This window comes from Lygodium microphyllum, chromosome 16 (genome assembly GCF_053477565.2).
Source record: "Lygodium microphyllum isolate KBCC chromosome 16, Lygodium_microphyllum_v1.1.10, whole genome shotgun sequence".
Lineage (NCBI taxonomy): Eukaryota > Viridiplantae > Streptophyta > Polypodiopsida > Schizaeales > Lygodiaceae > Lygodium > Lygodium microphyllum.
Genome location: NC_141150.1, coordinates 105,702,854 through 105,718,579, shown reverse-complemented (window position 1 = coordinate 105,718,579; position 15,726 = coordinate 105,702,854). Strand labels below are relative to the sequence as shown.

At 40.0% G+C, this 15,726-nt stretch overlaps 1 protein-coding gene and 1 long non-coding RNA gene across 2 annotated transcripts; both read left to right on the top strand.

The window, feature by feature from the left end:
• Positions 1–2,862: 2,862 nt before the first annotated feature.
• LOC148023197 (uncharacterized) lies at positions 2,863–3,707 on the top strand. Its single transcript, XM_087696182.1, has one exon. It carries the CDS (start codon positions 2,932–2,934, stop codon positions 3,544–3,546), a length of 615 nt encoding a protein of 204 aa, XP_087552308.1. The 5' UTR covers positions 2,863–2,931; the 3' UTR covers positions 3,547–3,707.
• A 1,606-nt stretch (positions 3,708–5,313) lies between these two features.
• LOC148023196 (uncharacterized) lies at positions 5,314–14,622 on the top strand. Its single transcript, XR_015693489.1, has 4 exons — positions 5,314–6,126; positions 13,091–14,111; positions 14,206–14,307; positions 14,399–14,622. It is a non-coding gene; the product is annotated as an uncharacterized LOC148023196 (long non-coding RNA).
• The last annotated feature ends 1,104 nt before the right edge of the window (positions 14,623–15,726 follow it).

Sequence of the window (15,726 nt, the reverse complement as noted above, 5' to 3'; positions counted from 1 at the left end):
TAGACCATGTAGCCAAAAAGAAGCAGAGGAAGACCAAGGAAGCCCAAGTCAAAAAGTGAATGGAGAAGCTCATTCTGTCCAGGCGAGAAAAGTGGAAGAGAAGGTGCTTAGAAGGGACGAAGGAGAGCACTAGATATTCTACAAGGTGCTATGGGAGAATGAAGGAGAGCACCAAATATTCTAGCAAGGTGCTCCGAACGTCCTAGCAAGGAAATTGTAGGGCACAATGTAATTCATTTTATAAGAGTGCCAGGCTCCCTTTTATGCAAGTTGCAAAGTCAAAACAGACATAGGTGAAGGGATAAGGCAACTAGAAGGGAATAGGGAAAGAGGACTTTGGCAAGATGTTGAGTCATGTAAAAAAGAGGATGGGTACCCAAGAGATTTAGGGCTTGTATATAAACCCAAAAAGTGAATGAGGAGCTCATTCTTTGGTGTGTGGCAAAAGTGGTCTCTTCTTCTTCTCTTCTTCTCTCTTTCTTGCTTGCTTGTGTGTGCTTGAGAGAGGGAGCGTGAAGGAGTGAGTGTGTGAGGGTGAGTGATCTTGGAGAAGAAGCTCTTCATCATCTCCTCTCTTCTTCTCTTCTTTTCCCTTCTCTTGTCTTGCACACAACTATGGAGGATGGAGCTTGGAGGTGGAGGCTTGAGGTTGCTTGAGCTCGCATCTCGAATTGTGGAGCTACCGATTTGTTTGTGGGAGGAGGCTACTCATTCAGGCATCAAGGTAAGCTCACTACACCCTCGTAGGATCGAAGGTGCGTTGGCTAGGTGAGAGATAGCCATTTGTGTTCGCTTGAAACACTTGAAGCAATAAGTAGTCCATAGGTCGTCTTGGCGGATGAGCGTGAGCTCATACCACATCTACTATATATTACAGTAGTCTTGTTGTATATTGCAATAAACATAGAGGTTGGGGAGATCATAAAACAAAGCTCGGAAGCAAATGGGACCCAACACAGCATGCCCAAATCATGTTTCTGCTGCTCGCGTTACTATTGTTATAGATGGAGCAAATGTGGCACAAGGAAGCTCAAGGGGAGCTCAATGAAGCCCCTATAATACCCTAAAGAAACTTTGGTTAAGTCAAAAAGTGGGAAAGATCAAATGCATACCTTTGAAGTTGAAGTTATGGGTGCCATGAATGAATGGGATGTAGGTATTCAGACTAGGCTAAAGCAATGGCAGGTGAAGCTCCTCAATCTGAGCTCTATTACTAGTTGAAAGAAGAAGCTTAAGTGAAAGCACGGGCAAGCAGAAGTAAGAGAGGTGCAAACTATGGAAGATGGAGCAAGAGAGCAAGAGTCAATATGTGGGAACTCCAATAGTCACAAGATGCGACTAGTGTTCCCTTATTCATTAGTCTCATTGAAAGAATAAAGAATGAAGTGATAGTGATGGGTGCTCACCACTTGCAGTGTATTGGTGTGTGGGTACTGTAAGTGTAGTGAATACACAAGTGGTGTATGCACATGTGTGTTTATCCCCAACACAATACAAATTGAAAACTGCACTTAACTTGAAGCACACCATCACATTACCTTGGGCTGCTTAGACTCAATTTGGTTCAGTCTATTTTGTGATCATGTACTTAATGAACATATGGATGCTAGGTGGTGGATGTATAAAAAGAGCCTCCAACTCTAGGAAGATTTATGAGATTTCAACTGGTACCAATGGCAAGACCTAGATGTCTTGAAGTCAAAATTCAAACTCAAGCGGGATGACTTGGGAATTCAGGCCCAAAGGATTGAATAATGGCCTCACGGGCTTAAAAAAGCTAATCAAATCAGAGGACACTTCAACATCATGGTGATTACTTGGGACAATGGAAATGCCCTTCTGCTAATACCCAACCCACCCCCCTTGCCTCTAACTTGGTTAATAAGCTCAATGACAAATGGCACATTAAATGGGATTACTTCCAATGGGAGTTTTGATTCATAAACATGTGGTTAAGTACAATCTCCACAAAAAAATCTACCCTTCTATGGCGTATCCTTCATAAGGGACTTTTTATTAAAAGAGTGCTCAAACTTAGGATTGGAGACGAAAAGTGTTGGCATTAAAAAGTTGAGATTGAAATGCTAATTCATTTGTTTATGAATTGTAGGGCCTATAAAGAAGCTTTCATGTTCTTACATTGGTTGATTAAACCCTTCCACCCAACCGAATTGAATTGGAAGGAAGCATTGTTGGAAGAGGCCAATGGCCACCCTACACACTAGTTTGAACGTTCATTAGGGGTTTTTTATTATGGTCCTTTTGGTTACAAAGGAATGATGCCCTATTTAAATGTATTTTCCATGTTTCTATCCAATGTCTAAAATATGCTTTTTTGTTTTAGATATCACAAGCTGAAAAGGGGATCATGATTGTGCTGTGAAACAATCTACTACAACCAAGAAGAAGCAGGAGATATAGGAACACCAAGCTGTCGCTTCCAAGAAAATGTTGGAATGACAAGATCTTCAATCCAAGGGATGTCATCACAAGAGAGTTAAGCTCCATCTGGATTTTGATGTCGCATGTCCTTGATGCCATCAAGGATATGACAAGAAAATACTAAAGCACTTAGCCCAATCAGTGGTTTATGCCTACACACTATATCGCCTGTTAACGCGCCCTAGCTATAGGATGATGCATGGAAAATCCATTAGGCCAATGATGTATGCTCCATATGATGTACTGGAACTCTATGCTATTTGATATGTCACTTTGCTGAGGTGATTGGTCTTCAGGATTTGTTTGTTTCAAAAGATACACTTGAGGCATCTTTCAAATTTTAGTTTTCTTATTACAAATTATTGCAAAATTGTTTTTTAAAAGTTGTCAAGGCAAATGGTTGCAATATTGTGTATTTATGGACAATGTGGATAAACTCAGGAAGTCAGACATTTCACACAATATTTCTGTGCCTCAGAAGCAGCAGCCATGGCAGCAGGGCTGGTGGCTATGAAGTCCGCTTCCTCGGCCGCCTGCTTTCATCTTCACCTGCCGCGACCGACGCTGTCCAGCAGCAGCAGCAAGGGCTTCAATGTCGTCGCCAAAGCTCATGCCGAGAACTGCAGGGGCGACAATCCTCCTGCCACCAAGGACCACTCCAAGACTTTAAGGTCGGCAGCGATGGCGTCTGCAGCCCTGGGGCTAGGGTTTGCAATCCTCTCATGTTCGAACGAGGCAGCGGCCGCGGCTGCAGCGGCGGCCATGGACGCTTCTTCTTCTTCTCCTCCTTCTTCTTCTTCTGCCTTATCGGATTCCTCCCTGCAGGCCCCTTTTCTGGATCCGGACATGCGAGCCCTGGCATTAGGGCCTGGAGGTCCCATGGTGGAGGAATTCTGGGATAACATGCGGCGATACGGTCTGTACTTCTTGACCGTGGCGACGGGCGGCATCTACAGCCTGCTGCAGCCGATCGGCGAGCTTCTCAAGAACCCCATCTCTGCCATCCTCACCCTTGTCGTCATATCCGGTTCCTTTTACCTCCTCTTCCTCGTCCTCAACAGTATGTTGGGAGTCGCTGCATTTGATTACAGGTACTCTTCATAGACGGGTACAGGCAAGAAAATACTGACACTTGAGTGGATTCGCTGCCGTATCAAATCTTGCCAAGTATGTCTCTGAGAAGAGAGGATCCACGGCCCTGTCAATGGTAGGATTTGTGGATGAATACGTATATGGAAAGAGGTCTTGTAGTGTTTATTGTTGAATGGAACAGAGAGAGAGAGAGAGAGAGAGAGAGAGAGAGAGGTCTTGTGTTGATTGGTGAATGGCAGAGTGTAGTAAAGAAATTTGAGGGAAAGCTTCAAGGTCATTTTGGTCATTAAGATAGCAAAATCTTGACATTCAGGGTTTCAGCCTCGCACTGAAAGAAAGTTCTTCTGCTGCGAGCATTGTCATGCTCTCATGGACTGTATAAATACATCCTCATCATATGTATGCTTAATCAACCATGAAACTTGCTGGACTCAATCCTCACTCCTGGCCTTTAGTAGGGCGCTTCTATATATGAAGTTCTATGGTCTAATGTTGCAATGTTTACCCTTCCCTAGTCAAGGTTCCAACTTCCAACCATTATGCATTGAGATTAGTCACATTACGAATGCAATCGAGATATGCATTGCTCATTTAGGCAAAGCACCTAAAATGGAGAAGTTGTTTAGTAAAGACACTTTAGATGATATTGGGTTGAGTCAATAATGGATTGTTTGAGGAGTGCGTTCATTCTATTACTAGGATGATAATCAGTTGTTTATGAAATGTCTTTTACATGTTAGTATTGTGGATATTTAGTGGAGGCTCTTAAAGAATATTAGACAATGGGTCTATGTCCTCTTGTTCATCTTCAACTTTATCAAATCCTTCTCTTGTGTTGGCTTATTGTGCAACTCCCATTGCCTTGGAGACCATACAATCATTTGGTTGTGAGGGATCTTGGCTCTTATTATGAAATACTTGTATGAGATTGTATGGTTGACTAAAAGAGTGAAATGTCTTGTATAACATTTTCTCTTGGTCCATATGTCCCCAACAATTATACACCAAGCCTTTTCACCAACTTCTAATTAGTATTCTTAGGTTGTAAGTTTTTCTTCACTATTAATACACAATATGGAAATAAGGGATGGTAGCCTTGACCCCTTCGGATATAGAAGTGCTATCTTAGATGAATCTACCAAAGGAGTTGCCTGATGGAATTCGGGGTATCTCTTATTCAATCTCTTATAATTATCCTTGTTTCTAGCTATCCCTTGATTTGTTCCATTATAATGTACACTTGATAGGGTTTTTTCTTTCTATGCCAAGTCTCTAAAATTTTAGTCTTTTATTTTTAAAAGTTGATTCGTTGCATTTGTTTTTGTAAGACATTTCTTGTTCATGCATACAGAAGGTATTGATGAAGCTATGACTTGATTTGATGTCCACTAGGATGTGCATAACTCTTCTATTTTGCATGTCCTTTCAAGCAAAATATCTTTAGACCTTTGCAATCACACCTAGCTTCACATGAGATAAAAATATAGATGAAATGCCACCATGTGATGATAGAAACAAATACTAGTTAAAGGTGGTCAAAGCAGAAGGTTAAAGGAGTCAACAAAAGCTAGCTAGTTAAGAAGCAAGCTTGAAGATAAAAAAAAGCAATGTATACCACTTGGTTGTTGAAAATTGACAATGTTTTGGGATTATTCTTTAAGCAAGACATTGGTCAAAATTTTTCATAACAATCTGGCTGAAAAGGAGAGTTAAGCTCACTCTCATGCAAATTAACAAATTCTCCTAGAATTAGATTTAAACTCATGTATGTATAGAAGGTCCCACAAGGGAATGCAAAGTTATGGGCAAGTCAACTAGTTCAAGTAAAAGGCCATCCTAAAGCTCTTATCTTCATGGACAATCAATGAGACCCCAAGGAAATTATAATGGCTTAGATGAGTGGACTTGAGAGAGAGGAATTGGACGAAGCCACAAAATGACTAGAATCTATCATTTTTGTGCATGTAAACTTGAGAGTTTTTGCTTCTTGTTTCTTCCTTCTTATTTCCATCATTGCTAGAGCTTGAGGGAGAGATAATGTGTTGGAGCGTGAGAGAGTGAGTGACATTAGGTGAAGCTTTTCTTCTTCCTTCTGACGGCCCCCAAAAAAGCCCCTAGATACGTATGCAAAATGGCTGTGTAAAGCCATTGCATTAATTAAGATTTAAGGTGGATATTTATATATTCTTCATCTTTAGATTATCAACATAAAAGTCATATTATCATCTTTCTTAGTAGTCCAATTAATATGTTTATTTGCATACTCACTACAAGGATACGGAGGCATAGCGACGGAGCTTTCCGATGCAAAATAGCGGCGTCACTATTAGCATCGCAAATAGCGACGGTGCTTAGACGAAAAAACGCGGGCCAAAACTCGAGCGCGTTATTTTGTGTGAACAAACGAAAGAGGGAGCGAAAGGGAGAGTGAACTCCATATTGCATTTGAGAGGGAGAGAAAGAGAGAAAGAGGGAGAAGGAAAGCTTCTCACCGCCGTTGCCACTGTTCGCGAAGAAGAGGAAGTGTACGGAGGGCGAAGAGGAGCTGCCATCGCGAAGAGGAGCCGCCGAATCCATCCTCGGGTCTTTATGGTGAGTGTATTGTTCCTTCTCGCTTTGTTTTTGTTTTTTCTCTTTTCTTTTACTTGTTTTTGTTAAAAACCATGTGTATTGAGAGAGGGAGAGAAAATGAAAGAGAGAGAGAGGAAGAGAGAAAAGGAAAGAAGGAACGAGAGAGAGAGGGAGAAAATATTAAACATAATAGAGAAAGAGAGGGAGAGGGAGAGGGAGGAAGAGGTTATTGTTATTGTTGTTGTTGTTTTATTTCTTTTTTTAAAATTATTTTTTGTTGTTGTGGTAGCAGTAGCGATAGCAGTAGCGGTAGTTGCTTAATTTTTTATTTTCTTATTTATTGTTTTTGTGGTTGTCGTAGTAGTAGTAGTAGTGATAATGGTAGTGGTAGCGGTAGTGGTAGTTGTTTAATTTCTTATTTTCTTGTTTGTTGTTGTTGTGGTAGTCGTAGTTGTAGTCGTAGTCGTGGTAGTGGTAGTGGTAGTGGTAGTGGTAGTGGTAGTTTAATTTTTTCTCTTCTAGCTTGTTATTGTTGTGGTAGTCGTAGTCGTGATTGTAGTAGTAGTACTAGTAGTAGTAATAGTAGTTTTCTTGTTTGTTGTAGTAGTAGTAGTAGTTTTTTTTTTCTTATTTATTATTGTTTAGTTTTCTTGTTTATTGTTGTTGTAGTAGTAGTAGTATTTTATTCTTTTCTTGTTTGTTGTTATTGTAGTAGTGGTAGTAGTAGTTGTTGTTTTTTCTTCTTTTCTTATTTATTGTAGTGGTAGTGGTTTGTTGTTGTAGTAGTAGTTTTTTTCTTTTCTTGTTTATTGTCATTTAGTTTTCTTGTTTGTTGTTGTTGTAGTAGTGGTAGTAGTAGTAGTAGTTTTTTCTTATTTTCTTATTTGTTGTAGTGGTAGTAGTAGTGGTAGTGGTAGAGAGAGAGAGAAAGAGTTGTTGTGGTAGTGGTAGTGATAGTGGTAGTCGTGGTTGTAGTCGTGATTGTACTAGTAGTAATAGTAGTTTTCTTGTTTGTTGTAGTGGTAGTTTTCTTTTCTTGTTTATTGTTGTTTAGTTTTTTTTTGTAGTAGTTTTTTTTCTTTTCTTGTTTGTTGTTATTGTAGTAGTAGTAATAGTAGTAGTAGTAGTAGTTGTAGTCGTGGTTGTAGTAGTAGTAGTGGTTTTCTTGTTTGTTGTTGTAGTAGTAGTAGTAATAGTTTTTTTTGTTTTCTTGTTTGTCGTTTAGTTTTCTTGTTTGTTGTTGTTGTTGTTGTAGTGGTAGTAGTAGTAGTATTTTTTTTTTCTTGTTTGTTGTTGTTGTTGTAGTAGTTGTTTTTTCTTCTTTTTTTTGTTTATTATAGTAGTAGCGGCAGAGAGAGAGATGTTTTGTTAAAGGAAATTGGTAGTAGAGAGAGATGTTTTGTTAAAGGAAATGAGAGAGGGGGAGGAAGAGAAAAAGGAAGAAGGAACGAGAGAGGGAATAAACATACAATATAATAAAGAAAGAGAAAAAGAGAGAGAGACGAAATGAGAGGAGAGAATGAACGGATAAAAAACACAAAGAGAGTGGTGACGAGGTTCGGTGCAATACCATGAGACAGGAAACACTCCGACATACGTTAATTTGTGGGTGGATGGAGACTTTACATACATTAATTTTTACTGAGTTATAAGAGAAGAAATCCCTTCTCAAACAATTTAAGAAAGAAAAAAAGAATGATAATAAAAATAAATTATTTGTCGTAACGTAGATAAAATGGAAAACGATGAAGGTCATGATGTTCAAGATCGCGAGTCGTATCTTAATCAACGTGTTCAATGTTCTTGCTCTCAATGTAAGCTGGTAATTAGACGAAAACGTCGATTGTCTATAGAACACGTACAATGCTTCGGCGAGTTTCAATCTGAGATCATTGATGAGATGATCTTAGATTTTGAGTAAACAGTAAGAAAAGTTCGACGATGAAGTTCAATGAATATCAGCGGATTCACGTACATGGAGCCACATTGACTCTACCTTTCCAGGCTTTGCCCGAGAGGCAAGAAATCTTTGGCTCGGTCTTGCAATGGATGATGTGAACTCATTCAGTCTGCGCTCAACTTCTTACAATGTGTGGCTTATAGTCCTTGTCAACTACAATATCCCTCCATGGCTTTCTACGAAGAAATGACATCTCATCCTTAGCTTACTCGTTTTCGGTCACTACAAAGTTAAAAATATGGATGTGTATCTTCGTCCATTAGTCGATGAGTTTAAGATTTTGTGGGAGGAGGGGGTCATCGTACAAGATATGAGCAAGCGTGATGGTTGATGGTCCGCCAATATTCGAGCCATTCTCATGTGGACGATGCATGACTTTCCAGGATTCGGAGAGTGCTCAGGTAAGTAGGCGAGACTGGGAGCAGTGAAGACGGTCTGTCTCTTTGAGAAATACATGTCTACCAATATGCTCATGATACAAATCCACCTTGTGCATCTTGTAAATGAAGTGGAGATTGCTGGACTTGTCCATACGCGATGGATGTTCTTCTTGGAGCGCTTCTTGAAAACCCTGAAAGACTTTGTGCGACAACGAGCTCGGCTAGAAGGTAGCATGGTTGAAGGTTGGTTAGTGTCTAAGGCGCTAGTGCATATTTTACAATAGCTACCAACGGTGGATTTAGACAACAATATGCTATGGTCACTGAAGGACGATGATAGACTGATCGGAGATGTGGTGGTTGAAAATGGGGTAGAAAAAGAATGGATGCTGTAATGGAGGAGAAAATGAATCGCTTTTGTATGTTGCACAATGTCTCTATGGAGACGTGGCTCACTAGGTACCAGCAAGCTAGGAAAGATCGAGAGAAAGCGCGATCTGAATTTCGACGTAGTATGCGCAATCGATTAACTGCTGCCAGAAGGAAACTGCAACCTAACATCACTAATGTCCACAATATCAAGAGAGCTGTCATCACCCAAGCGCACAGAACCCGAAACAGTATGGTATGAATGAAACCACTCGATAGCAAGGTGTCACATGAAAGGACGCACCTGAGTCCAAGGGCCAACACTGTGCATACATAGAGTGTCTCTGTCATCTGCGAAGCACTAGAAGTTGCAAGGATATAATCATCATTATCAACATCCTCAGGCTGCATAACATTGATCTCTTCAATTTTAACATTGGATGTTGTAGGCACTATGCTGCAATCAGAAGACTTATCTTGCACTTTGTCTTTTCCCTTATCTTTTCGCCTTTCATTGCACAGTTCATGACATTGTGGCCTAATATGGCCATTTTTCCCACAATGGTGACAAGTAACATCTGCATTCTTGCCATGGGATTTGCTACGTGACTTTCCACGAGACTTGGACCGAGATTTTTGAGAATCCCGTCCACTGCCACTGCCACTGCCATGCTTTCCATATCCATCATTCCTATCTCTAACTGTTATAGTATGCAACACACGAGAGGCATCCAAATTCTTACGATTAACCTCTTCCTGCAGAAGAGCACTCTCAACATGAGATAATTTCAAGGTAGTAGTAGAGGCACATAATGTAGTGCAGAATATATCCCATGACTCATTAAGAGTACTAAGCAAGAAAAGAGGAGTGACATCCTCTGTAAAAGTGATGTCCTGAGAAGTCAAGTTCTTGAGTATAGCATGGAACTGGCTCAAGTGAGCAGACATAGTCACATTTTCCTTCATGTGTAGATCCATAAGCTGCTTCAGCCAATATATCTGACTCGCTGGACTTTTCTTATCATATAGATTCTTGATTTTATCCCACAACTACCATGCACTCTGTTCTTCCTTAAATACATTGTAATGAACCTGTTCTGTGAGTGATAATACAATAGTGGATTTGCATAACTCATCAAGCTCAAGCCATTCCTCATCTGACATAGTTGTAGGTGGATGTCCGCTTAACCTCAAAGGTTTGATCTGCGATTTTTGCACCATCTGCCAAATCTGGCTCTTCCAATAAGAGTAATTCGTACCATCAAGCTTAGTGATGTTGAAAATAGCATGATCAGTGGATGAACTCGCCATAACGTAGGTTGGAAGACTGGAGACAGTTCAAAACTGCTTGCTGTTTACTCCAGAAAATGACAAAAAAAATCACCAAAATCGAGAGAAAATGGCGAGAAGTATAATCAAAGCTGCTGCCACCAAATACTAGTGAAAGTATATCATTTCAGAATATTTTAGCATGAAAAATCCATATCAGTCCGGAGTTATATGCTTGCTGTAATAAATGACAGCAGGATACTGTGAGAGGTAATTGCTGACCAAATCACTGCACCAAGTCAAGAAATGACAACCAAGACATGACCAGCCATAAATGGGTATAAATCAGCATCAAGTAGTCATCAAGTCCTTGAGCAAAAACCCAAACATGTAACCAAAGCATCCAAAGCATAAAGCATTCACCAAGACATCATAACCCGTATTGGATAGCCTAGGCATAAACCATATCATAGATGAACTGTCAGCTGCAAAGAAGTGACAGTTAAAGCCAAATCGAGCTCTAATCTCAGCTCAAAAGCATTTTGGAGCATAAACAAGACATGCTGCATAGTCCAAATACATTATGACATCATACCGAGTAGCCGGGAGCATCCTGTGACCAATAAGCATAACCCAACTGTAGCATAAATAGCTTCAACCCTGAAGTTTTCAGCAGCATATAACCTCTCTAAACTGAGCAAATCAGTGCTCAATCCAAGCTCAAATCCATAGGCATACATTCCCGTATGTATAGGTATCAACCGAACATAATCGAGCATCAAATGCCAAGACCTATAAGCATAAAATTGAAGTAATAGGTGGCTGCTCTGTTTTGGATAGATGTGGGATTGTTCAAAACAGTCAATGGCTGAGCTAAATCAGCTTCAAATGCGTCTCACATAAGAGGCATAACATCCACAAGTGATCCGGTATCAATAGACATCAGTAGAAGCATCACATAAGCCATATGCATACAAATACATGCTGTCTCAGACCTGAAATCTATTGCAAAATATTCTATCACCAGAACTTGGTAAATCCGACATCACCATCGCGTTCGGAGCTTGCCAAAACCCCAACTTAGACTCTTATCTTGCCTGAATCGGGTTTCGAATGCCCGAGATATGACAAAAATAGTGATTTTGGGCCAGATTTTGAAACAGGCACAAAAAAAACGTAAGCTGATTGGGGAGTCTACTGTCCCACGTGTCAACAATGGGGCCCAAAGGGGGCACAAATGGGGGCTAAAGAAGGCATATACTAAGCCTCAATAAGCCTTGATAGGCTAGAAGCAAGATCCAGGTGAAGGAAGCTCCAAGAGGTGTGAGCTATGACTGCCCATAACTTGTGAAAACCCTATTTACCTAGACTTGTGGATTGAAGTAAAACTCTAAAATAAATGAAGTAATACCTCAATGTCAATGCCCTGATGGTGCCTCAATAGGCTGGGAAGAAGCTCGGAAAGCCGGGGAGTGACGGGAGCTCAAGAGAATGAGCTATGGTTGCCGGGAAGGAGACCCAATGCGAGTGGGAAGTCAATGGGAAGCTGAGAATGCCACGAGCCAAGCTCAAGAGTTGGGAAGCTGTGCTCTGATACCACTTGAAAGGTGAGAAGGATCGAAGCTTGCACTTGAGAGCTATGGCGGGAAAGCAAGAGCAAGAAAGAGAGAGACAAGAAATGGGAACTTCCACAGTCACAATGTGTGACCGGGCCTTCTTTTATTCAAATTATCACTAAAAGAATAAAGAATAAAGTGACGGTGACGGGCGTCCGTTACCTGCATTGTGCAGTGGCGGTGATTGTTAGTGTAGTAATACACAGGTGGCTAGGCGGAGGCGCCTTTACCCCCAACACGATCGATTCGATATCTCGAGAGCATGGAGGAGATGCCACAGTTTATGTTAACGCGATGGTTGCATGGAGCTTTGACCGCAACGCCTCGCGAAGGGGTGGTCTCAACTGATGAGTGTAAATTCTCGAGGGGATGTAGTCCAAAGGTGATGACGTGTTTAGGGTTTGTCGTATCTATATTTTATATGCGATAACTAATTGAATGTTTCAATGTATATTATAAAATATATAGTGCAGCGTGGTCACGCGGATGACATTTTCGCGTGGAGTGTATTGACAAAATGTGCTCCACAACAGATTGTGGTATCATGGCAAGGTTCGAGCAAGAGAGCCAACGACGAGCAATGGCTCCAAACATTGTTATAGATGAGATGGAGTATTTTAAAAGCTTGCAAAGTATTGTCACGGTGGATTACCGTAGCTTCTCCATGATCCTATTCGATGTGGAGTGGTTCAAAGTGGTACTTAAAGGAGCTGGAGCAATAGTGACGAGGTTCATCTGGATTTCTTGAAATAGATTCCGAAAAAAAATAGATGGATTTGTGTGACACGTTTGTGTTGCCGGTCCATATTGTGAATAGGTGCATGAACTCATGTGTTTTTTAATTGTATTACGACATGGTACATGTCATAATAGTTAAATCTCTCTTGTATGTGATTGTGAACATGTAATTTTCTATCTAAACCCTCGACAACCTCGATGGTGGTATATTATACCTTCAGCTCTCCGAAGTGCGAGAGTATATGATCAAAACGATGTTCCAAGCATAGATGATGACAATATGCAAATAGAAGGGTCAATATTGCAAGGAGTGGAGGCCACCAAAAGCTTGGAGCATGTAGAGGAGTCAACATCGGGTAACAATGATGAAAATACATGAGTCTAAGAAATTTTTGAGAATGAGGTGGACTCATTCTTTTGTGGTGACATGTCTATTGACCTTCCAGTGTATGCGGAGTTGTGTTAGGAGATTGACATGGGACCACCATAGGATACTTCATACTTAGAGCATCCACCTACTCAATTCGTTGACGAATCGCTTATAAGAGTACATAAGATATGCATTTTAAGTAAGATCATTTTTAAAAGATTTATATTATTGTACTTTGTATGATTTATATTGATTATACTAACATCATTTTTTGTCTGTGCAGGTGACCTTTGTGGATATTTAGATCATCAGGATAAGTCGAGGGATGAGCGATGAGGAGCTGCACGAGATCTTCACGCGTATGTCTCCAGATCAGATGGTGAGATTCAGAGACATGGCGGACCAGGAGCTATCTCGGACACCGTCAGGCCGCTCTATTAGATCTACTTCGACGCGATCTGATGATTCAGTTTCTAGCAGATGAGGTCGACGCACCAAACTTGGGCCGGATGGAGGGAGTGGTTCAGGGGGATGTTTTAGAGATTTGGATGCAGTGAGCCCACGGTCTGCTCGGGATACATGTGTTACTCGCTCTCGTGGCAGTTCGAGAGAGCGTGGCTCAGATGGTTACTGTGGAGGCACAGACACGGTGTCTTCGTCTCGTCGTTTTGCTGGAGTTGTTCGATCTCTGGGATTTTTTACACCTGTGGAGACGTCTACTTTACTCACTCTAGCTTTTGATATATACTACCCCGGCAGGTACACCAGATGTACAGGGGTGACTTGGATATGCCTAGGAGCGTGGTTGTAGGTGGGAGGGGACCCATCTTAAGCATACCCCAGAGGGGTATGCTTACCTTGTAGATGATAGGTCAGGAGCCATCATTATGAATGATGAGGGGAGGAGAGTAATGGCTTGCATGATAGAGTTGTGCCAACAAGTTTTTTGACACGTTTTAGATCATTAGAAGAACATACTGGAGGGGAGCAATGACTACATAGTAGCATCATTACATGAGGAGTTTCTGATACTAGCCGCAACAGATAGATTTTTTACGGGCTGGATGATGGAGTGCATGCATGTATATATGTCACACAGAGGATCGGACGCACGCAAGGCACTCAAGAGTGGGGCTTTAAAGCCCGAGTGGCTAGACGTGCACGACTGGCGCCAACTTAGGGAGGAGGCTACAGATTTTCTAGGATGTTAGAGACAGCAGTGCGAGGCGGCGAGGACATGACTAGAGACCGGAGTGGTCCATCATCTTGGGAGTAGCGGCCACATGACATATGTGGAGGACTTTGTAAGTTTTTCTTTTGTTTTGCTTGCTTATTTTTTGCAATATCCTTTGTTTCGACAATCGTGTTTCTAATAGTTGTATTTTGTTTTCTTTGCAGAATTCTATTACAAATCGTGATTTCACCGGTCTCGAGACTTGATATGCAGAGAGGCACGGTCTCACTGCATTGATCGATTGATTGTATGGATACAGCGGCCCTGTAAGTCACTCATCTTTCTTATCCGTAGTTATTAATTTAATTAGAATATATTATTATATGGTGGACTAATGTGTAGTTTCTTTTTTTGCAGAGTCCGTTCGATGCTCCTTTGCAGCGGGACGAGGTTTTGGATGGCGATGATCTATAGCTCGCCCTTGGATCTATGGAGCTCACACACCCTTATTTTTTGGTCACGTAATTTGTGTAGACATTTTCTATGTAGTAGTAGTATCTTGCCATGATTATACTGGTCGCTTTCATTATGCGATCATGTATTTATTTCATGTATCAGTATTATGATTTAAGTACAGTTTGTCTTTATTTACACGAGCATTGTATAAATTTCTGAAACTATTTTGTATGGCCTAAGCTGCCCTGTCACAAATCTTTTTTTTTCTGTTACTGTCACTATAAGTGTCGTAAATTTACTGCATGCATCGCTATTAGCGTTGCAAAATGCGTTGCAAAGCGTCGTTATCAGTATCTCTATTTGCGTCGGTATTTGCGACGCTATTTGCATCGGTATTTGCGACGCTGATACCGACGTAAATAGCGACGCTGAACGACGCTAATACCGACTGTTCTATGGCGTCACCATTAAAGATGTTTTTTGCGATGACGGGGACAAATTTCTTTATAAACATTTTCGTCGCTTTTAACGTCGGTATAAGGCCTATATCCTGTAGTGACTTATAATTCACTAAACATGACTATTTAACTTTCATTTTGAACTATAATCTATAATATATAAATTTTATTATCTTTAAGATTTCTACCAGAGAAAGAACTTACTTAAAAAACTCTTAATCCATGCTTAATTTATGCTAATACCTTAATACCGTTACTAATATTCACTAATTATTATTTCAATCCTGAATTATATTTAATAAAGGAAATACAAACAAATGAAGTCTATTCTTAATAAAATTTTATGAGTAGATTTCGAACAATAAATAAACTATAGTCTCTTTTTAATATTTTTTTTAAAACTCACTCATTATCAAAAGTTATTAATTTTTTATTATTACTATAAAAAAATTAAAAATATTTATAATAATTACATCTGATTATAATACATCAAACCCTATTAACCAGACATTTCTTATAGTGAATGTAATTTGATTACCAATTTTTATACATAATTTTTGTTTTATTCTTAATATTTACTAATTACTATCCAAAAATACCAAAAAACTACTATTTTCACTATTAAAATTCAATAACTTTAATTTTAGAAGTTCATTTAAACTGAGATTTAATAGATAAATCCATAATGACCTAATTTAACTTTGTTTTGGATTGTCCTCCTTAATCTTTTACTATTACTCTTAATTATCACTAATTATAATAAAAAACTATATTTTTGATACTAAAATACATATATCTTTTAGTAGATTTATCTACAGTATATAAAACTTC